General features: G+C 42.4%; 1 protein-coding gene across 3 annotated transcripts in view; it reads left to right on the top strand.

The window, feature by feature from the left end:
* Window positions 1–3,280: 3,280 nt before the first annotated feature.
* Window positions 3,281–23,794, top strand: part of LOC133932969 (matrix metalloproteinase-16-like) — a 61,056-nt gene continuing 40,542 nt past the window's right edge. Inside the window, exons 1-5 of one of the 3 annotated variants that reach the window (XM_062379890.1) lie at window positions 3,281–3,688; window positions 17,734–17,882; window positions 18,704–18,721; window positions 18,994–19,116; window positions 23,006–23,310. In XM_062379890.1, coding sequence (XP_062235874.1) covers window positions 3,575–3,688; window positions 17,734–17,882; window positions 18,704–18,721; window positions 18,994–19,116; window positions 23,006–23,310 — 709 coding nt within the window. In that variant the 5' untranslated portion in view covers window positions 3,281–3,574. Of the gene's footprint in view, window positions 3,689–16,325; window positions 16,359–17,733; window positions 17,883–18,703; window positions 18,722–18,993; window positions 19,117–23,005; window positions 23,311–23,794 lie in introns of those variants that run through there. The other 2 variants (XM_062379891.1, XM_062379892.1) reach the window with 2 other exon arrangements.

Here is a 23,794-nt window from a genome sequence, read left to right as displayed (position 1 = left end):
CAGTAAAAATGCTAAACCGAGCCTGGACTTCCATGTCACTCCATTGGTCCTACGTTTTTATAGTTTCAGGATGCTCAGAACTTTAAACCCGATTGGTAACAGTCGGTTTGCCTCTTCAGGTTTTTAAATTAGTGAGTGAAATCAAATTTGACAGTGGAAAGGGGAGGAATTCCTGCATCGTTCCTAGTTCTGCAGAAAAGTTCCTGCGATCGAACCGCAGCTCAAGAAACTCTTTAAATGAAAATATCTTTGTGTAAAATGTTGTAAGATGCACAATGATAATAGAGCCTGCATGAAATAATCAAAAAGTAATTGCTTACATCAGCAAAGAGTTCAAGGTTTGGAAGAATTTCCATGTGAAGGAAAAGAAGGTTGTCAGAGTGAAAAACACAAGTAAGTGGTCCAACTGTGAAAAAGGACTGGAGCAGAGTGGATTTTCCTTTAGTCGACTGTGGCAGGTCACAGGATAACACATCAATCTGACACCTATAATCAATCTGAGAGGGCGGCTCCTCGCTGCGCTTCCAGCCCGACCCTGGAGCTTCATCCGGGCTGAGAACGTGAATGTGATGACCCCATCCAACCTCAGGAAGAGTATGAGCAGTTATACACACTTTGACATGAAGTTTTACTCCCTGAGAAGGGAAGGAAAACCCCAGGCAAATCTTCCAAAATGAACTAGCCTTAAATAATACAAACATCTAATCTTTTCTTTATTACTCAGAGAAAAAAAGGCAGATGGATGGGAGGCTTTGGATTGGTGCTGCCAAGAGGTCCAGGAGGTCTGACTGGGAGCAGATGCAGCACTTATCAGACAGTCATGTTTGGAAAGGGACGCTTTGACGATCCTGGCAAAAAAATCTGCACTGGTGGGAGGACCAGTTGGAAAGGGCCAGAACGCTTCAGAAAGGCTATTCAGGATTATCGATTGAGAGAAGAAATCTTTAAGAGGAGGAGGAGAGGAAGCGGGAACTGGAAAAAGAGAGAGAGGAAGCCAGGATGAGAAAATGATTTCAGCGGCCAACAAATTTCTAAATGAGCGCGAGGAGAACAAAGAGAGGAAGAGAAACTTTCACACATTGATCACAGATCAGTGAAGTGATTTCAGTCCAGAGGACAAAGACTCCGGGACACGACTACTGTGCCACTGATGCTGTTTCAGCCGAGTTGTCAAATAAGATGCAGTTATGGTGAAGGTTTTGTTAAGTGCCGATAAATAAAACTGTCTCCTGAATTTTAACAAGCAACAAACACTTCCCATGAACTCTCATAAACACAGGAAACACAAAACTCTTAAACCTAACAGTCAGGAAATGACACTATTCAATAATTATCAGTGAGCGTTCTTCAGACAGGTTGATGAGGTGCGTGTTTGTGTGTGTACACTGGTTATTGTTGCCTGTTAAGGACCTTTTCCAGCATAAATACTTGTCAGGACAAGTACACATCATGGGGACCAAAGCCTGGTCCTGAATGAGACTAAACATAATTTCTTCAAGTCCTGATTGAGGATAGTAAATGGTAAAATGAGATGTGTGGTCAGGTTAAGGTTAGGGTTGAGGTTTTGGTAAGGCTGTTCACAATAAGTGGAAATCATAAACCTCCTTGGCGGAAATTGAAACCTCAGCAATGGGCTAATTGCTGTTGCATTCACAGGCTGACACCAACTCACACTCAACCACACACAAACTATATCCCTTGGTGTTTAAGTCTAAGTGGAAAATCATTGATCAGGCTCTCTTCTATTATGTGAAGAGATCAGTTTTTTCCTCAGACACACATTTCATTGTGTGCCGTGGCGACATGTCAGTAAATCTTTCTAAATCTTTCTATACTGAAGGATGTAATATTCTGCAGATTTCCTGTTGCATGACACGATAAGAGTCAGCTCCATGTTTGTAAAGACACTTGATGAGAGGTGTTCCTGAAAAATCAGGTCCCACATCAGTTTGTCTACAGGAAGTAGTGACGGTCCCAACGGTCATCATCTGACCGGAGGCCGAACCACAGCAGGATTAGTCAGCCACATTTACTGAAGGGAGCGTTGAGCCTGTCATCGCCCTCTGGTGGAGCTAAATGATGTAAAAAATGAATTCAGTAAATAACACCCACACACACATTATGTCAGAAGAGAAAAAAACACGAAAACAACCACTAACACAAAGAAGCAGTGTAAAAACAAAGACTCTGCTGTATCCTCACATAAACCTGGTTTTTCACTCAATGACAGCTGATCCTGAAGCAGTGCTTTATCCTGCTTGTTGTAAGTTATGAGGGACTTTCCTTAATGCTGTCTTTGTAATTCATAAATAAGAATAACCAGCAAAACAACCTGCAGCCTGATGTTGAAGCTGTGTTGGGAATATGTTTCAAATTTGGACCTGGTGACCTGAAGTTCATGCTTTTATTTTGGTAAATACATGGAAATACAGCTGTTACAATAATTTGCTGACAGAGAATAAAAAATATTTTTCTTTTACATTCAGGCGAGGACTGAGTAAACAAGACGAGATGGTTTCATATGAGGACAGACTGGTTACATGAGGACAGACTGGTTTATATAAGGACAGCATGGTTTACAAAAGGATAGACTGGTTCTACAGGAGGATGGACTGGTTTTAAATAAAAACAGACTGATTTTATTTGAGGACATACTGGTTTTATATAAGGTCAGACTGGTTTTGTATTTGGACAGACTGGTTTTAGATAAGGTAAGACTGGTTTTGCATGAGGACAGACTGATTTTATATGAGGTCAGACTGGTTTTATATGAGGTCAGACTGGTTTTATAAGGGGACGTACTCGTTTCATATGAGAACAGACTGGTCTGATAAGAGGACAGACAGATTTAATATGAGGACAGACTGGTTTATATAAGGTCCAACTGGTTTTAGATAAGGTCAGACTGGTTTTAGATGAGGTCAGACTGGTTTTATATGAGGTCAGACAGATTTTATATGAGGACAGACTGGTTTTAGATTAAAAAAAACAGACTGGTTTTATATGAGGACAGACTGGTTTTAGACAAAAACAGACTGGGTATATATGAGGACTTACTGGTTTCAGACTGGTTTAAGATCAAAACAGACTGGTTTTATATGAGAACAGACTGTTTTAAGGAGGACACGCTGTTTTCTAGATGAAAGCAGACTGGTTTAATATGTGGCGACACTGGTTTTAGATGAAAACAGACTGGTTCTGCTGGACCCTCTGGAGGAGCAGTGGGATGGGGCGCTCGGTTCACGCATGCGCACTCGGTGGGAAACACGATAGAAAACGGGCAGCTATGCCGCGCGGAGCAGAAAACGGGCTGGACTCGTCCGCTTGGAACAACGGCCGCTGCACCGGAGGACCGACCCGGGGACTGCGGGACCGGGAGGCTGCTGACAGGCGTTAACAGCTTCATCTTTCCCCGGGGACAACCTCCTCCTGACAACCGCGGCGGAAGCAGCCGACCCCCAGCTCCTCTCGTCCGCTGCTCGACGTCTAGGATTTTTTTGTTCGTTTCGTCTGAGAGGAAGCGACTGTAAATACAAAACGAACCGAGGAGCCGAGCGTCCGCGGCGGCTCCACCATGGCACCTCCGGCGCTGCGTGTGCACGGCTGCTGTGTGAGGACGCTGTGCTTGCAGCTGCTGCTGTGGATTTTATGTTCCGTGAACGGAGAGGAGCAGCCGTTCAGCGTGGAGGTAAGACCCGGGGAGAGCAGCGGCCTGCGGGGCGCATCACCGCCGTGTGTCGTTGGTTCCCCAGCAGCGAGGCGTCCTCCTCCTCTTCCTCACAGCGGTCCTCTCGTGTCCCCCTCCTCCCTCCCGGGCCTGTCTGTGTCTGCTCCCTTTCAACATAGCACTGTTAGAAATGAAACATCCCTGTTTTATCTGTACACAGGGTTTAAACAGAGTCAGGGAACTTCAGAGTTCATGTGTGTCCACTTCACAGCAGCCTGGCAGATCCAGATGTGCCAGCGGAGTAGCACATGGTCCCAAAGACTGATCTTACATGTGGACAGACTGGTTTTGCATGAAGACACACTGGTCTTATAGGAGGACAGACTAGTTTTAATGGGGACAGATTGGTTTATATGAGGAAAGACTGGTCTTAGAGTAGGATAGACTGGTCTTATATGAGGACAGACTGGTTTTAATTGGGACAGATTGGTTTATATGAGGAAAGACTGGTTTTAGAGGAGGACAAACAGGTTTATATGGCAACAGACTGGTTTATTTGAGGACATATGGGGCCCATAGAAGGACAAAGTAATTTGTGTGAGGACAGACTGGTTTAAGAGAAGAACTGATATGTTTTACTGGGGGACAGACTGGTTTATATAAGGTTAGACTGGTTTACATGAAGACAGACTGCTACTTCATTGTGTGAGGACAGACTGTGGACAGTCAGACAAGACGCTGAAATCCTCATTATTCTCTGATTATTGCATCCCTGCACCTTCCAGGCCTCACACACTGTTATGGACTAACACAGACACCACACAGGAACATCCTGGCACGTCTGCTGACAGACATCCATGTCCTGCATCCACGTATCCACATGATTTGGGAGCTTTGGCGTGGTGCACCGTTTCCTCTGGAAGGCAGAGAGGCGGCAGATTTGGTCCAGATGCTGCAGGTCGGTCAGCTCACATGACAGAAAGAGGAGGAAAGTCAAAATTGCTGAGTGCATGAGGACATCTTTCCCTTGTAGCCTAAAGTTATACTGTATGTCATTTCACTCTGGAACCGATTGGTCCACTTTGGCGGTTCCCTCTAAGGTACATCATCATCATCACCACCAGTGCACTACTTTATTGTAAGTTCCGGATTTGATTACACACTCCTCGCTCTGTGTACCCAGGTTATTATCCTCCCCCCGTCCTGGTGTCTCTCGTCCCTGTCTCATTGTAGACGTGGTCAAAGCAATCTGACCTTTGTCCCTGCTTGTTCTTTACACACCTTGGAATTGTAGTAAGTCTGTCTGGGGCGGACAATTGACTTGAAACTTTAAACCCCCTGAAGTGAGACATGTGTATTATGAGGTTGAGGGGATGTGGATGGGGCACTTGTTCAGAGTCAAGATTCCTCTCACACTTGGTCACACTTATCAGAGCTTTATAAGTTTCAAGTGTGTGACCCTCACATGAGGAATCAAACCATCCTCTTCCGGAGGAGAGAGGGACTGAGAGAGCTCCTGGAGAGACCGTTAGTCTGACCCACAGCGGTTGAGGCTGGAGCTTTCAGCTGAGCACTTGTTCCAGAGGGAGACGTTGCTGGGGAAGAGTGACAGTAAACTGTGAAGGTGTGTGTGTGTATGTCAGCGGCGGCTGAAGCAGGGCGCAGTCACAGCCTGAACCACGTCTCATAGAGTCAGTGCTGTGTAAACACTGTTGCTGCCACATGGACAAGTACAGCCTGTAACGGCAGCACAACTCTACTGTACTTGTCCAGAGCCACGTTGTTAACGGCTGCTGCTCTGAAAACGTGGAGGATTTCCCCGGAGACACTGGCCTGGCTCTGACTGTGTGTGTGTGTGTGTTTGTCTCATAAACCACAGCTTACAGATGTAATAACGAAGACAGATGTGTATTAATGAGGTGGGAGGTATCAGAACTTCAGAGCTTGCCCTGTACTTGCAGATCTGACTTAAGAGATTTAATTTCATTTTGATTTAGTCCAAAAAAAACATAAACCCCTTTTCCACTGGTAAAAAAAAACTACTATAGGGTAATTTATGCCGCCTTTACGTACGAATACACATTCATCTGTTTCAAATAATACGGCCATCACTGTCTGCCTACTACCATGTGTCTTTTACATTGACATATTTCTTGAGCACTACATCCAGTAGAAGGCAGCACAGAGTGGAGAGTTTCTGACAACTACAAACGTGTCATAAACGGGCGAGGTAACTTCAATAGAATCATATTTCGCTGTTGGCGAAACTGTTGGCTACACTGCCCCCAATGATCTCTGGTGGTACTGCATCTGTTTTGTCCATATCCGTAAGGAAATAGCCGCAGAGTATGGACAGAGGGCTCTGTCCGTTTTTATCTAACGTTAAGCATAAATTAGCCCTAATACCCACTAACATCTGTATTCGAAATTCAATCCAAGGTCAATTTTGTCTTTGTTTTTATCAGCTCTGGCTCAGATCGTCAGCTGTTTGTTTTTCTTTCTCCGCATCGAGCAATATGCACTAACAAGACAGTAAGCTTTCCGACACGCTGTTATCTCGGTTGACCGCGACATCGAACCTGACTCATGAAAAATACTGAAAAGACCATTATGGAGCTAAATTAATGTCAAAACATGTTTTACAAATTCCCTATCATTGCAAATGCATAACACCACTAACAAAAGAAATTGTTGTAAGACAAAAATACAAATGAGAAACAAATAAACACAACATATTTTGTAATATATGATGATTCAGAAAGAAATAGCTTTTTGAATTTCATTCAAGTGAAAAAAAATATTACATGTACAATTGTTTTTTTTTTAACCACACTGTGTTTTTGTTTGTATGTTAAGATTTGGCAAGAATTTAGTTCCATATAAACTCCTATATTGACAGTGGGAAATGAGTCAATTGCTTTTTTTCTTTTTTTTAACAGCGTATTCTCACTAATTTTGGTTTTAAAGACTTATAATGTAACATTTAATGCTCCTTAATGCAAGGGCACACACTGTGGGTGGCCTCGACTCATTATCATTAGTTGGTTATGTAACTCAGAGTAATTAAGAGATAATGGATGTTTAATCTGTTTTTCCTGTCTGTGTTTGAGGATGAAATTACACATAATAAAGCACATCCTGATCTCTGCTCGGCTCTCCTCTTGTTTCGGGGACGGTGGTGGTTCTCCGCTCTCTGGTGCTTTGAGGTTTTCACTTTATGATGTGTGTGTGTAGCAGTTAACAAGTTTCAAGCTCAGTGAGCTGCTGGAACTCTTGGTCCTGTGCAGTGGGCTGATTCTTCGCCGGCAGTTTAAGCTTTGAGTGCAAGCACCATGTGACTCACAGTGCATCTACATTAGGTGTAATTGGAGCGAAATGGGGACATTCTCATCCTGAATGCCGCTGCGGCCCTGCTGTTTTTGTTGCCTGAGCCCCCTACTCTTTCCACCGCTGGATTTCAAATGTTGACATCCGTCTACACACAGTCACTTTCTCCAGAAAACACAGCAGCACTATCAGCAGCAGCAGCAGCACTGACGGCACTGAGGCCTTGTGAGCGTGTCACTGCATCACTCAGTACTGGACAGAGACTTCAGGTGTCACACTCAGTGTTTGAGTCATTGTCCCGGGCTCAGCAGAGACAAGGCTCAGATAATCTGCTGCAAAACAGAGGGGGGGACAAAGCTTCTGCCGTGCCTCTGTCTGTGGACATACATCTGTCTTTCTGTTTTTGAATAGACGTCTGTCTGTTTATCTGTCTCTCTCTTTTCGTTTTTCTCTCTCTTTGTCTGTCTTTCTCAATCTCTCTCTGTCTCTGTCTCTGCCTCTTGTTTTTGTCTTTGTCTGTGTCTTTCTTGATCTGCTCTTGTCTCCTGTGTTTTCGCTCCTGGTCTCTCTCCATCTCTCTGTTTGTCTTTTTGTCTGTTTTTTCTGGCTCATAGTCCATTTATCTTTCTGGCTAATTATTTTTGCTATCAATGTGCTCATTATTCTTTCAGTTAAATGATTGGTTGTTTGGATCAGTAAACAACCCAAATGAACTTGATTGATTCTGCAGAGCTTTTTGTAGCTTTTTGACATGGTCACCATTGATTGATCAATAATCAATTTGTGGTGGATCATTTTTCTTTCATCTGACCAAAGGTTTCAGTACGACACATAGACTTTGGTCCAGATGTAGAAACACACACCTCTGTATTTGACTTGTAGTCCTAAGTATTTAGACAAAGTCATAATAACAGTGAAACCTGGTAATGAGAAATGATTGAAAACGCTAAACTGTGTGTGTGTGTTTATGTATTAGTGCAGATAGACATAACACCCACGTCCTCATTAATATAAATGTATTGATGTTGGCCACACCATTGTAAATACTGAGTCAGTGCAGACCACTCAGTGCTGCTGTCACTATGTGGAGAATGTCGGTGCTTCCTTCCTGTCACAGCTCAGGTTACCAGCCGCCACGTTCAGCCTATGAGTGGCATCTGGGTAATAACACCTGGAGTGAATATTGTGTGTGTACTCATTTTCGTTATCTCTTTAGGACTTAGTCCAGCAGAAAGTGTGTGTGCAGACAGCTTCTCCCACTCCCAGGGATGTTTGTTCTCACGTCTCAGTCTTCGTGCATGTGTGTGTTTGTTTATATGTGTTGATCTGTGTTTGTGTCTCCCTCTTCCCTCTCATGTTGAGAGGGAATGTTGAGTGTTGAGTGTTGAATCTATGGTCCTCAGTCTCTTTTATTTACATGAGAATATTAGTCCCTTTTTGTGTGCACTGTTCAGCATATATGGATCTTTGGGGGCTGATGCTAATGTTGATATTAGGGTGTAAAACTGAGTTACAGCAGATATAAGACAAAATAGACTTTATTGTCTAAGTGGAAAATTTGCATGGACATCACAGTGTTGACAGCATGACTGCATTTATTTTTCACAAATTCATCCACATAAATACAATTTATTTAGCAATACAACAGTGATAAACAACAATATACATCAGCATCAGTATCGCGGTTTTCATGTCTACAAACATCAGAAACAACAATTCTGATATGCCCATTAAAAGGCCCACATAGTGTGATTTTGAGTTATTTATGCAATAACGTGCACAGTTCAAGCCTTTTATTCTGGAAATAATCAAACTCTTATTTTGATCCATGGAGCAATGTATTTGTTGCAGCCAAGTTTTGTTTTCCTCCTTCATGAACTGCATGAGTTCTCTTCCTGTGTTGGACTGCATGCAGGTGCGTTTATACACTGTGTATATACTTCTGTGCTCCATTGTCGTTTCTTACTCAGCAATCATGGATTGCAAGTACAGACACACACACACACACACACAGCGCCCTTGACGTCATTTGGCTTTGGTAGGAGAGCAGATTTGTGAGCCACCGGGGTGTCTGTGTCAGTCTGTTCATCCAATCCTAGAGAAATACAACAACACCTGCACTGACCTAAATGATTCATGATCACACACAAGCAGACGCACACAGATCTGTGTCATTGGTCACAGCTTAGTGAGCTGTTAAATCTTTAATGTGACTGACAACTGCAGAATTACATGCTGTCAATTATATCAGAAATATACGTGTGTGTGTGCGCATATTTATGCAGCACAGTTTTTGTAATTCATGGAAACTGTTGCAGTCTATAATTGCAAACTTTGAACCTTGTGTTTGCAGCAGTGTGAATATGTAATTGTGGAAACCTGCAGAGGGAGTCGGTTCTGAGAACGTCGGCTGGTGTATTATTTATTTTTTAACATCTGAAGTCATGGAAATACTGTGCACCGTCCCTGCAGAGGGTTTAGTGTCAGAGGTTCGGTTCGGATCAGTATGTGTGGTCAGGCTGTGACATTTTTAGGTGACATTTTTGTGACCTTTTGTCCTAATGGAGCCACTCAGATGCTGAACATTTCGCATTTCTTCAGTGTGTGTGTCATTGTGTATGTGTAGGCTTAATAAGAAGCACAGCATTGTTCAGTCACTGCAACAATAACATTGCATCTGAGTCAGCTGACAGCTTTGGTATCATTAGAAGTGATGTTGAGTCTTATTCAAATTCAAAATTTTACAGCATGAATATCAGGTCCAGCAGTTTAAAGTTTGTGTGGGTTTGTGGTTACTGGTGTGGGCAGAAGGGCTATGGTTGCCTTGACGACCCTGGCACGATTGCCAGTGGTTCAGCGTGTAACCGATGAATAATTCACGGCGGTCTGATGCTGCAGGCTTTCCCGAGAGGCCGGGATCACATTCCCACGAGTCACCTGTACCCCCACACCTCTCTCTTTTACTGCATGGATGGCTTAAAGTAATATCTCTCTGCTCTCCTGAATACTTAAAAGACGCAGCTAGCTGCTTTTAAATTCTTTATTCAGATGGTGTTGAACTAGTAGCAAATGCTCCTTTTTATCTTCTGTAGTGTAACATCTGACTGGTTGAACTCAGAAATACATCACAATGCAAGACATTTTTGTCTTGATAGTCTTGATACCAATATAATTTCTTCTTCATCTGCCTCCTAAAGTCAATACTAATAAGATGGGGCTGTAATTTCTGGTGGGAGCCAAATCAAAACGTTTTCCACAGCTTTGAATGGCTCTATATCCTCAGTTTAGACGCCCTGATTCACTTCTTTCCATAATTGTCTGCTTCTACCGTATTGTTTTGATGCCCTAATGTGTCGGTCATAGGAAAGAGTTAATGCTTTTGGTTCTTGTGAGATAAAGATGAGTGGGGTTGTGCGGATGTTAGTGTAAGACTTTCTGCATGTTCCCTTTGGACGCTGTCTGCTGGTTAAATTGTTGCACCAGCTCCAGTAATGTGTCAACCAATGGCCAACAAAGTTAAAATATAAATTTGCCTTGAGAAAAACTACTCATGTCAAGTCCAGCTCCTAATTGACCATGCTGCTAGTTCACTTTAAACAATTTTTCAAATGCGACACTCAGTAAAGACACCCCTAGTGACATGGATATAGTTTGAATCAGCACAGCCATCCAGTAAGTGGTAATTTCTTTGGTTTGTGAGTGTAGCCTTGGTCCACATTAAGGTAGGCTCAGTGTAAATGTCATAAAATGTCAGGGTGTTTTCTTAAAATACAGTGTGTTGAGCTCTTTGGCCCACTGCATGAATCACCTGCTTCAAACAAACAAACCCTCAGACAACATGTCGCTCCTTCCTGGAACTTTGAATAACCCTGTATTAAATTCAGTGTAATTCCAGACTTAAGATGCAGTCAACCATTCTTACCAATACTGATACCTTGGCTTTGATTTGCTAAGTTCAATCAGTGTTGCAGATGTTTTGAAAAGGAAACGCAGAGCTCCACATGTTCTATGGATTGAACTAACCAAACATATTCAGCATGACTGTTTCCTTGATTCTCAGTCCACTTGAAGAGCAGAATTTAGTTTTATTCACAATTGGTTACATGTGCACAAGGTTCCTTTTTGGCAACATTTTAAATGAGACCTGTAGGATATAGTCATTTTGATGAAAATGTTATTTCTAATGGAAGCGAACTTGACAACTCAATTAATTCAAGGACAGTTAACAATACTCGTACATATTGTGGCTGTGATAAACGGGGTAATCTCAGTGATTTTTCTTTCCTTTCACATTCAATTGATAAAGTCACTCTAAAGTCAAACTTCATCTCTGTGTCCTCCACTGTCCATCAAAAGTGAATGCACTTGTGATCTGTAACCTGAGGAGACCGAGCTCCTGTCAGCTGATCAGCCCCCACCCGCTATCAGCACGTTGTCATGCCGACCGGGTTCCCTGAGGTGCGCCTCATCCATAATAGAGCGCCTCCACCACCTCGCAGCTTTGTCCTTTTGATGGCTCCAATTGGGCAATCAGCCCGCCTCCTGCTCGTCAAGGTGGTGAGCAAAGCTGGTTGAGGTGGACGGGGACACATGCGCTGCCAGTTCACCTCAGTTCCGTGCTCCTGTGAGGCATCTGCAACAAGACAAGGCCTGTGAGTCACTCCAGTACACTGCTGTCACTTTCACTGTGCAAGACGCATGTTACAGGATGAACCCTGAAACCTGGTTCCAAAGTGGAACTGGTTCTAAAATATTAGCAAAGCACTTGCTACTTTTGTCATTCCTAGAAGAAGTGAGCAAAGTGTGCGTCTCTACACTCACAGAGTAGTGACGCCCCAGAAAGGGAAAATGACAACAGGATCAAGTGAGCTAAGTTACATCTGTGTTCATTACTCTGAGTGCAATAAAAAAAATTTGGGGTTAAGAGCCAAGGAGAGTAATTTATGTGAGCACCTGTTCAACAAATACGCATCTGAAGAAAATCAATGTTTCCAGCTTTGCCCACAGTCCCCATCCACCACAGAACGTTTCACCCATAATGAGCTTGTTAGGCTAAAAGCAAATTGTTATGACCAAGCTTAAACTAAATCTGCCCTTCTGCATTCTAACTGTCTGACCAAATTAGCATCGTTTATTATCTTCTGGCAAAATTCTTCACTCAGTTTGGTGATTTCAGGCTTCCAACTGTTTTTTGAAACAATTACGGGTTTACATTAGTTTCCAGGGAGATGCCTTCAGCTTTTATTGACTTGGCTTTTCTAAGCATGATTGTTAATATTCTCTGAACAACGCTTGTTGTGTGTGTAGCTCAAAGTATGTATGTAGTTGGATAAGAGACTTAATGGACTTAATGTGGTCGTGTAAATGCTCTCAAGTGTCCTTTCTATAGAGCAACTTTGAGGACCAAAAATTAAAACCGCAAGTTGTGCACTGTGTGAAAGGTTAGGAAGAAATGTAGCCTGTGAGGCAGTGTAGAGCAGTGAGTTCAGGCTCTTCCAACATCACATGCATGGGAGAGCTGTACTTCAGAGTGAAGAGAAATCAAGTGTGGAGAAGCCAGAAATAGACTCATTTTAGCCTCCTTATCTTTCCCTGATTTCTGGACAACTTTAACCTCATTCTAGCTCGTCTCCTTCAGGAAGTGCTGGGTTTCTTTCTAAACACATCATTATCAGATTATACATGAGGAACCGGTTTTTAATCAGTTGAGTCCTGGTTGGGCTGAATGGTACAAACAAACAAACACGCCAACATTTTGAAATAATTTCTGCTTTGTTCAGTCAGAAGCATTTTTATCATGATGGCAACACATCAATATACTCAACCTATCATCTGTCAGGACTGTAGCTGCGTTTCGGTCTTTGAGAGACGTGCTAACACCAGATGTTTTTCACCTGTCGAGACACTTTTGGACAGAGCCAGGCTCCCTGTTTCCAAGCTATGCTAAGCTAAGATACAACCAGCTGCTTCTCGTAGCTACACATTTAACAGACTACACTTGCTCTCATCTGTTTTCCAGTGTTTCTTTGGATTTCTTTTGGTTTCATTTAAGACTGTGTTGGCAAAGCGCTCAAATACACCAGTGTATAATTTACTGCTCTGATCTAGGAAATAGAATTACAGATGTGAACATACTATGAGGCACTTGTAATGCAGCACTATAGGGATGTTCATTTTGAAGTCTCTCCTTACTGACACTTGTTTAAACACCATTAACCATTAAGCAACAACATAAAAAAGTTATATATAGAAGGAATGAGTGTCTACGCCACATTTCAAATATCAAATGACATGTTCTTAGTAAAACAGAACAAAGCGGACAAATAGGCCCACACAGTGTTCTCCGCTGCCATTGTTAGTTTCATAATTATTGAAAAAGTTTTTGTACACTTCTGATAAGGTCATAAAAGATCATCAAGTAGGAAGGCATAAAGCAGCGCATTAATCTCTAAGAGGAACACAAAGCAGTGCATTGCACTTATTCAGCCCAATATGGCATTGTTCATTATATATTATATGTAAATTTTTATAACAATGAGAATTGTTGTACTATAACCATAATAATTAATATACAACATGTCATTAGGCTTTCGATTTCCTTTGTCGTCACATGACCCCTGCGGTGACAATGACGGATTAGCGACACAATCAGTTGCAGCAAGTTAATTGACAGCACCACAGGAAACATTGTGACATGTCCATGCGGGTGATTTCTTTTACAAACTAGCTCAAATCAATATCCTTTATATGCTTCATCCACCTCTGGGGATAATGGAGGTCCCATATGGAGTTTATTTTCTATCTTTATTCAGGAGCGCAGTCTTTTATTTTGAGAGAGCTATTGCTTCATTTCACCCTCATATTTTTAAAGCATTCCATCAAAGCCCTGCCCTATCTCTCTCTCTCAAAGAGTCCCTGCTCACTTGCAAATTTGCTCTGGTCCTGCTCAAAACAGTTTGTCTGCACTCAGACATACAGTTGCTGCACAGGCAGCAGTGACAGTATTTGAGTTTGACTCAATATGCACTGCCACGTCTCATGTGTGTACGTGTTTTTTGCTTTAGCAGGAAATTCACCAGGGCAGAGCCAAATGTGGAAACAACATGAAAGCCCCAGTGTCAGAGAGGAGACATGAGGGAGGGACATGTGAGATGTGAGCAGAGATGATTACAGGACAGGAAAGAGGAACAGGGAGATCTGAGATGGCGGAAAAATACCAAGGGTCAGTTACGTCAAGCTTACATCGTGGGCTATACTCTTACACATAGGAAAAGTGTGGATGTGTGTGGTCCATGTCTAGGACCATATCTGTTTACACATTATATTATGTGTAGACAAACCTTATGGGGACATAAGGAAGAAAAGTTTTGAGTTGGATCTGGTGAGAGTAAGGCTAGGTTTAGGTTAAAGAGGTTTACACTGAAAAACCTGACACACATCATGAAGTTATTAACACTCACTGAGCACAAGGCGAGGAAGGGGACAAGGTAGAGACACAAACATGGAGGCTGTTGGTAATTCATGAAAGATAAAATGTCTACACAGTGAAGGAGGGAAAAGGTGTAGGACAGAAGGAAGATTTCCCGGGCATGAAGGGAGGTGTGAAGAAATGTGATGGAAATTGGACGTGATAAGTCACTGCTCCACAGTGTGTCAGTGTGACAGTCACAACACAGGTAAACTGCTGAGGTTCCTGTCTTCCTCTCTACTCAAACAGCAGCAGGGACTGGATGCACTAAGAAAGTGCTGGAACATTTGGTCAATTGGAGATAACAAACTGAAGGATGTATCCTCATCCTCATGGAGTCTTTTTATCTGACTCTTGGAGACAAGTTTTTATTCTAAAATGCATAAATATAGGTAACATTTGTAGTTAAGATGATTTTTCCTTCCTTGGATATGGTTTTGCTACTTATAAATACTCTGAGGTAGCATTTGGTCTGTGTCTGTTTTGCTGAGTTAGTAAGCAGATGGTGATCATTTCAGTAAAAGAACTCTAATAAACTCTAATCCAAGTAAATACTGCATTCATGAAGTATTCATTTTCCATATCCAAGGGAATACTGTCTTCATTAATTATTAATTTTCTAAATCCTAGTAAATAAATAATTATGGCCTGTAGACATGTTGAGCTGTCGTGAACTTAGCCTGTAGAATGGAGGATCTGGATCGGCTCACTTTACCATGGAGACTGTAAGATACTTGTTAGGCTAGCTTAGCATGAAGATTGGAGGCAATTGATTAGGTTGGCTTAGCTTAGCATAAAGTTAAATTAATCTTCACACAGAGAAAGACAAGCTCTTGCAGTAAGCTCCCAGTCTTATGCAAAGCTATGTTAACCAAAGCATATCTCTCAAAGTACACACCCACAGTCTAATATATGATATCACAGTTTTGAGGTTTTCCTTCATTTGAAATTTAATTTATTTAATTTAAATTTGTGTTATTCATGCTAATTATCTTATTTGTTCAACAAGTGATTTACGTTTCCTCTTCAACCACTGCTATCAGTGTATTAACAGTGTGAATAGGCCTGGGCTTCCCACATAGACCCAACCAGAAGTGAAACGTATTGGCTTAACTTCTCAATTTGAATGTTAGCCGGCCCCACAGTGAGTTTGCCATGTGGGCATCCAGAATGAAATATCACAAAGGTCTTCTTGTTCAGATGTACCAGACCTCTTTTTTTAAATAGCAGGTTTCTACAGAGCTGATTGTTTCTTGTGGCCCGACACGAGGCTCGGATGGAAGCTGCAGACTCACATTTGTTCCAGTGCTGGGTAATGGTTTGTCTTTTATTGCGTTCTCGCCATGCCTCCCTCGCTGTTTTGTGAATTTCATTCTCTGTGTGTGTGCTATCCGGAGCAGCAGGCCTCCATCATGACAGAAGCAGCTCGACAAGACTCTGGACAAGAATAGCGCTCCGATTTCACAGCTCAGTGTTGCTAAATGAAGAATAAGGAAGGTTTGAGGCAAACACATCCTGGCAGCCTTGAGTTCATCAGCTCCTTGAAAATTTCGACCACAATTTTTGCATTCTTTCTCTGCACTTGAACCAATACAATTTAGCTCCTGTCTTTTAAATGGTTGGCACTGTGTTGCTAGATTCAACAGTTGGCAAATCTGTTGACCATTTCTGGTGGTGAAGGCTGGGAGAAAATATGGATGGACTGGGTCTTTTCCAATTTGTTTTGTATGTAAAAACCCAGATCATCCCTCTTGTACCCGACTGGTCCCAAGACCTGAGCTGTGATTCCCCCCTGGCAGGATTTTACAGGGAATCTGAAAGCTCCATTACACTAAAGCTCTTTTCCCTGACAAGCCAAATGACATGATAACAGATGACATTCTGCTCTATAAACTGGTAAAGAGATTTCTCACTATCTGCTCGTGCCCTTTCCCTGACACAAATGTCCATGCGAATAAAGTGTCTTTAGATCAGTCACTTGTTTCTGCATATATCTCCATCTCTCTCATATCAAGTCATATCTTGATGACATTTAAAATGCTGTTGCACAGAACGGGGAGTAGTTCTTACCTTTCATTGAGTCAGGGAAATTCAGCAGATGATGGTAAATTTACACCTGGAAACCTGCAGACTCATACTATTGCACTGAGCCGTCCCACTGGACCAGGTGTGGTGAAGTGCCTTGCTATAGGACACTTTGGTGGCAAAACACATTTTTAATCACCACGTTTGTCAGAATCAAACTTGTGACTGATTTCCCACCTTTCACTTGTTATTGTATTGATTTAGATGCGACAGATGTCTGGCTCCGTGAAGTACAGGTGAAATACATAAGTCTTTATAAACATATTAAATCTTGTTTGTTTAAACAACCTGTGTAAAAGTGTCATCACCGTGAAGCAGCAGCGGCCCGTAACAGAGAAGTGAGGTGTGAGGAGTTACTCCAGACGCTGCTGCTTCGCGTTCATTTTTCCCATTGACAATGTTTGTGACTCACAGTCTGGATCAACATGAATCTCTCCTGCTTCAATCAACAGAATAAATGATCAATGGCTGCAGGAACAAATATCTGCTCCGTAGATAGAAACTAGGCAAGAGACGTGCGATCACAGAGATTAGAATTGTGTCACTGGAGACAACTGAGGAACAGAAGATGCAGCTTAAATTAGTTAACTGTTAAATCTGGTTCAGTTTGACAAATTTCGGCAGCTGTGGATCCACATCCTATGAAAAACTCTAACAATGGCATTTTTTTAAATCACAGATGCTTCCATTTACACTTCTGACTGGCTTCATGACAAGAGCAGCTAGGGCTAATGGGTGTTGTGGGATTTAGAGCATGATGTCTCAGCAGCAAAGTTGGAATATTTCAAACAGCATAAACCTACAGGATGTTGCATGTGTAAATTAATTATAGCTCAATCCTCTAAAGAATGGAAAAGTGAACTTGGGACTATTTGGGAATTACTTCTGGAACAAGTGACTCCTACCATTTCCTATGAATGCACGCAGCCATGAAAAAAGATTTTACTCATTTCGGAAAAGTTCATGATGCGGTGAACCGCGTTCATATTTCGGCAGCCATCGACGTCAGCTGAGTCAGAACCACCCCCGCCTAATATTCAGCCAGGAAAAACCCTGAATAAGCTAATGGTTTCAACTTGAACACTTCCTTTCACCTGTAACTTACTTCACCCTTCTATTGTCTGACCTGTAAATCCTTTGCTACAGTGTCTCACTGTTCCCTCTCTGTCTTCATATTTCTTTCTAGGCATGGCTCCAGAGGTATGGCTACCTCCCTGCAGCAGACCCCAGAATGTCAGTGCTGCGCTCTGCCCGAGTCATGCAGTCCGCTATCGCTGCCATGCAGCGCCGCTACGGCCTCAACATCACAGGGACTCTGGACAGCCACACTGTAGAGTGAGTCACGCTGCTTTAAAAATACCTTTGAAGATTTACTGTGTAACTTACCAGTTATTGAGTGAATGTGCATAAACACACACTAAATGTAAATTTACACAGATGCCACAGAACTCGAGTCATCATTCTTTGTGCTTGTGTCTTACCTCAGTTTGCATGTCAGGATAGACTTTCAAACAAATGGTTATTCTAAAGGATCCTGAGGTGAAATGTGCAGTGAACTGAGTAATAGTGGTTCAGAGAAATAGCTTATGCAGTATAAACAATTATTGACTTTGTGTTATTTAGAGGTACAAATTGGTTGGATGAGGTAAGGTTAGATGAGTCATTCAGCACCTGTTTTGCTTTCTGAAGATGAAATCAAAGGACAGCGGTCGTGCTTAACTCATGTGTCTGGTGATTCTGTCAGACGACGTCAAGGTTATGAAATTACTGTTTTAGTCTCTTGTTCAATCGTCTAATTAACGGAAAACCTGTAAATGAGAAGCTTCATTTATTATTCAAGTACTGTACATGTGAGCACAGACGAGTCTTAATAGACCAAACAGAGCCCAGGCTTCACTCTATTTTAATCCTGGGGTCTCTTACCCAGATGTCCTGTTACCTGTTCACTGACATGTATCTGCAGCAACATTGAAATCCGAGCTATAAGTGGCACAGAGTCCAAATTGGCCACTGAACTGTAACGTGACAATGTGGTGGCTGATGGTGTGAACACAGACGAACATCTGTCCAACCACTGGGCTGAAACTGAGTGAATGTGATAATAACTCTGCACCTGTTTGCTTTTTCTGTTCCCCCTCTGCTTCTCTTTTTTAAAGTAGCGATACCACAATAAGGTGAGGCGTCTTTTCTCTACATGAATTCATCAACGTGTACGTGTGTGCAGTGCGGGAAATATGTGAAAGGGCATGTTTTGTGTTTAGCCTTCGGAAGAGCTTAAGTGCAAATGTACAGAGAGATTTAAATGAATGATCACGGTCTGCATCTGTTCATAAATTGCAGCAGATTAGATCTTTCCATTTGGTTTCGTCACTGCTGCTGATGATACCTGAATCACAATGGATATACACTCAGTGCTGATCATGGCCTCCTCTCCGCTCTCCTCTAGGTGGATGAAGAAGCCCAGATGTGGCGTTCCCGACCAGATAGGGGGTGCGTCCAGATTCAGTGTCAGGAAACGGCGGTACGCCCTCACAGGACAGAAGTGGCAGCACAAACATATCACATACAGGTGGGTTTATTACGTTTTTTCCTGTCACAGCTACAATGGTACTCAATAGAGCGCATACCTCTGCCAAGGCCCAGCAGTCCCCTTAAATTCAGTCTAGCTGATATATCATTATTTGATATATATGCCATTTCTGTGGATTTGCATGTTTTTCCCAGAAAAACAGCTTCTGAACACACAGTCATCCAGCTTCAGTCTTACATGATGAACAGAAAGCTACACAAGCAAATGTTCAACTAGACCTTATAACTTATAACAAGCAGCACAGACCATGTTCTTAAAACCCTGCGACTGCAGCATTATTCCCAACAAAACATGTCCCACAAATGGGAAAAGAGGATACGTGCACCAGAGACATCATCGGCAATTTCATGACTCACAGGCATAATTTGTGGCATGCAGCTCCATGATTAATAATGCATAGGACAACATGCTGCAGTTATATAATATTTTGTGAGGTCAGTGGCCCAACGTGTGTAATATGTTATACCTATTATGCTGTCGCCTGCCCCCAGCTCCATGTTTCATGGGATAATCCTTAAGAAGTGGAACTGTTTTTTTTTTTATTTCTGCTCTGCCTTGAGGATAAATGTGTAAGCAGCATTACATATAATCTAGTGGATCAGTGACCTACAGCTGAAGTAGGACTGTATACCACTGCATTTTTCTCTGTAAAATATTCCACTTGGTTTCGGCTTGGGAGCAGTTTTCATGAGCTCCTGGTTCATCAGTGACGACACAGGACTGAAGAAAAGAGGAAAACAAGCGGAGCAACGCGATGAGGGGGGAAGAGGAGATTGGTGCAAATGAAGAGTTGTGGAAGAGAAGCAGCTGCAGAGAAAGAGATGAGCTGAGAGGAGGAAACCCCAGTGGAGGGCACAGGGCGCTCTCTGACAGATTAGGGTTATGTAATAGGATGTGTATGTGTGTGTGTGCTAGACATGGATGTGTGCCTGGCCTACAGTCAGCAGTCAGATGTGCCTACAGCTGCTCCTTTTTATCTCGGAGCAGAGCAGTGGAGGTAGAGAAGGCGGCACGTTTATTTTACAGTTCCTGTGTTTTCCTTCTGATTTCCTGGAAACATTCCTCAAAAATGTTTCTCTTGATTTATCTGTTGATTGCTGGGATGTTTCCAAGAATGGCCAACACACTGTGTTACAAAGGGAAATGAAAAAAGTGTGAGTTGTTGAAATGCCCATCTGTCACATATGGCAGCCTTGACGAATCCAAATGAAAAACTTTTGTCTTTCTAGGAAAATGAAGTTTCATTTCCCACTACACTACATCATTACACTGTATTATACTCTTCAGGTTTTTCTTTTTCCATCAGTGGAAGAGCGTTTCTTCTCCATCTAAATGCTTTACCGATTTTTTTTCTGAACCAAACAAAAAAGATTTGTTTGCATCTCTGGAATTCTTTCAGAGTTAAAAAAAATGGTTTTAGACTCACTAGTTGAGTGTGCAGAGAAAAGCCCCATTAGTGAAAAGTCACCTTAGAGCATTTGATATTTCAGGGGGGTGGGGGTGGGGGGTAATAGTATAGCTGCCAGGACATTTCTCCCTTTCAATGTCTGTAGAGGGGCTTAAACAGGCTTAAATAGACCCAGGATAATTAAACTTGATACCGTTATTAGCTGGTTTTATTATTGGTTTTAATTGACTTTGTTAAAAGTCTTTAAATTTAGCCTGCTGAGGGTAAGAAGCATATTTCCACTAGCTGCGCCTCTACTTTGAGCAGCAACACTTTTGCTTGTGTTTACTGTGATTCAGTCATTTCCCTCCCGGTGACTGCGTTGGCTGAGGCAAACCTCTCAAACTGAATCCAGGTCGGAGCCTTTGCCTCTGTCTGCTTTTCAAACTTCTTTCAAACAATATTCCTTGAAAAAAACAATGCTGGTATTCGGTGAAGAATAACAAATGCATGGTCTCCCAGGCGTGTGCTCGTTTCTATGCAGCCACATACAGTGCCTGCTGTTGGGAGGCACTAATTAGCTCCGGCATGTCTGCTGTTCTCGCTGCATGCAGGTTCTACATTGAGCTGCATCTGGAATCACTGCCACCTCATAAACATGAAGTACCATATTTCCTGTGGTCCATCAGTCTTTAAGCTGCTTCTCCCTGCATGTGTTTTTGTCGAGTAAGGTGATAACAGGACATATATTCACAGAGACCCTTCTCTATTTTTGTCTCATCAATCTCAAACATTTGGACTCTCTCACTCTCACTCTCTCTCTCTCTCTCTCTCTCTCTCTCTCTCTCTCTCTCACACTCTCTCTCTCTCTCTGGTTCAGCTGGTGTCCATTTGAAGACAGGACTGTTTTAGTTTTGCCTCAGGCAGAACCAGTTTACCCAACAGCCATCCACCATATTCACACAGCACTTAAGCTGATTCCTTTGATTTAAGGGTTTAACAGTGTCCGTCACGACTTTTTTGCTCACATCTATTGTTGTCATCACCAGTTGAGGACACACAGTTTAAATCACTAACAGCTAAATATTTGATTTGAAGTTAACAACAAGCTGGCAAAAACTGGATGTTGATGTTGGGTAGACCACAGACTGTACATGAATATGAAATTAAGTTAAACCATCCTGTAACACTAATGCTTCCATCTTGGCTTCAGAGCCAGAATTTATTGTAGTGGGAGTAGAGCGGGTCGTCCTCTAACCAGAACGTTCGTGGTTCAATCCCGGTCTTCCCCATTCCAAGAGTAGAAAAAAAAGCCATATACATACCATCCATTTAACAGGCAGACCATTTTGTGCTGTAGTTCAAGGGATGGAGCCAATTTAGCAAGTCCCAGTAACACATGCGCTTGACTAATTATGAGTCAATCTCATGTGTCAGTCAAATGTTTTTACTGGTTTTAGGGCATCAAATAATTAATTAAAACCAAACAGTGGTAAAATGAAGACCTGATACAATAATGGGTTAAGAACTAGCTTAAATTAGCAAAACCATCTTTCGAGAAAAAGTTGTTTGACTTTATGGTTTGCCAATGTCCCATCCATTAACATGTAGTCGGCAGGGATTATGATCTCTAATGCAGCATACTTTAAGTTAAATTATATTTACTAAAATGGTCAATAACTATTGTCAAGTCAGACAGGTTTGGGTTTTGGTAACTAGGACATCAAAAAATAGATGTTGGGGCCGATTTTAGTAGCACTATATTTATTTTTCTTAAGTTAAAACTCCTGAGAATTAAGGAAAAATAAATAAATATCAGAAGTTAGAATTCACACAATGCACTTATGAACTACACATCAGCCAACCAACTCTCCTCCGAGGTCACACTCAGAGCTACCAGCACAACTACACGCAGCAAATTGTGAATTTGCGAGTGTCTGAGCTGCAGGATGTAAACTAGACCTCTACCTCTATCCCGTAGAGAACGCGAGAGCGTGACACTGGGATATTTTTGGAGTGAATAAAATGGAGAGAGGCTTTCCTGATTGCCCAAAGCCAGACTGGGGCTCTCAGCAGGCGCTGGGCTGTTGATAATCCTTAATTAGAAAATACGTTCCAGAGGCAAATTCCTCCCCACACCTGCAGCAAGTCGACCGGCGGGGAAGGACTCAGCTGTTTTTCTCTCACAAATCGCTCCATTTAGCTCTCAGCTAGCAAACAGCCTGAGCGTGAAATGGCAGTGTGGAGAGAAAACAGCGATAGGGACAAACTTTATTTCTTTTTGGCGCAGTGTAAGGTTGTAGATTCACATGAAGCAGTATTGCCCTTTTCAGCCAGTGTGTACAGTTATGGGAGTTATAACTAACATATCTTCAGTGTACAGGTCACGTTATCATGTTCAAAGGAGAAAACTGAATTCAGATCACACTGGATGAGGTAGTGTCGGACCAGAATAACTTCTCCATCCTCTTCTCCCTGCAGTATAAAGAACGTGACGCCCAAGGTGGGGGCGGAGGAGACCCACGATGCCATTCGACGAGCCTTTGACGTTTGGCAAAACGTGACGCCGCTGCGCTTCGAGGCTGTGGCCTACAGCGAACTGGAGAGGACCAAGAAAGAAGTAGACATCACCATCATGTTCGCTTCAGGTTTCCATGGGGACAGCTCGCCCTTTGATGGCGAAGGTGGCTTCCTTGCTCATGCCTACTTCCCTGGACCGGGAATAGGAGGCGACACGCACTTTGACTCTGATGAGCCATGGACACTGGGAAACCCCAACCATGACGGTAAGCACTGGCTATTCTTTTTATTATTTTCGCTGCACATAGGACGCTGCTAAACAGGCTGGCAAATGAAGGTCGGCGAAGAATGGAACTTCTGACAATTTAGAATAGATACTATAATTATATTTTGCATCAAGGCCATGATTAGAGGTTTGGACTTTATTGGAAACAGACCTGCCTGAATCTGACTTGAAAATAACCTGAACCCGAAATGAGCCCGATCTGAACCCAACATGAAAACAACCAGAACCCAACGTGTACTCAACATGAACGCTTAAATGAATCTGACCTGAATCCTTTCCCTCCCAAAAAACAAACTTAACATGAAAACAACTTTAACCCAATGTGTACCAGACTTTAACCCGACCCAAAGATAATCTGAACTCAACATGAACCTGAACTAATAACAACCTGAACTTGAAATGAAATTGAACTGCATCCGACATATATCTTACCTGAATCTGACCTGCTTTGATCCTGGGATGAA

The sequence above is a fragment of the Platichthys flesus genome, chromosome 21, assembly GCF_949316205.1.
Source record: "Platichthys flesus chromosome 21, fPlaFle2.1, whole genome shotgun sequence".
Lineage (NCBI taxonomy): Eukaryota > Metazoa > Chordata > Actinopteri > Pleuronectiformes > Pleuronectidae > Platichthys > Platichthys flesus.
Note: the sequence above shows the minus strand (reverse complement) of the source record. Positions and strands in the feature narration are given on the sequence as shown.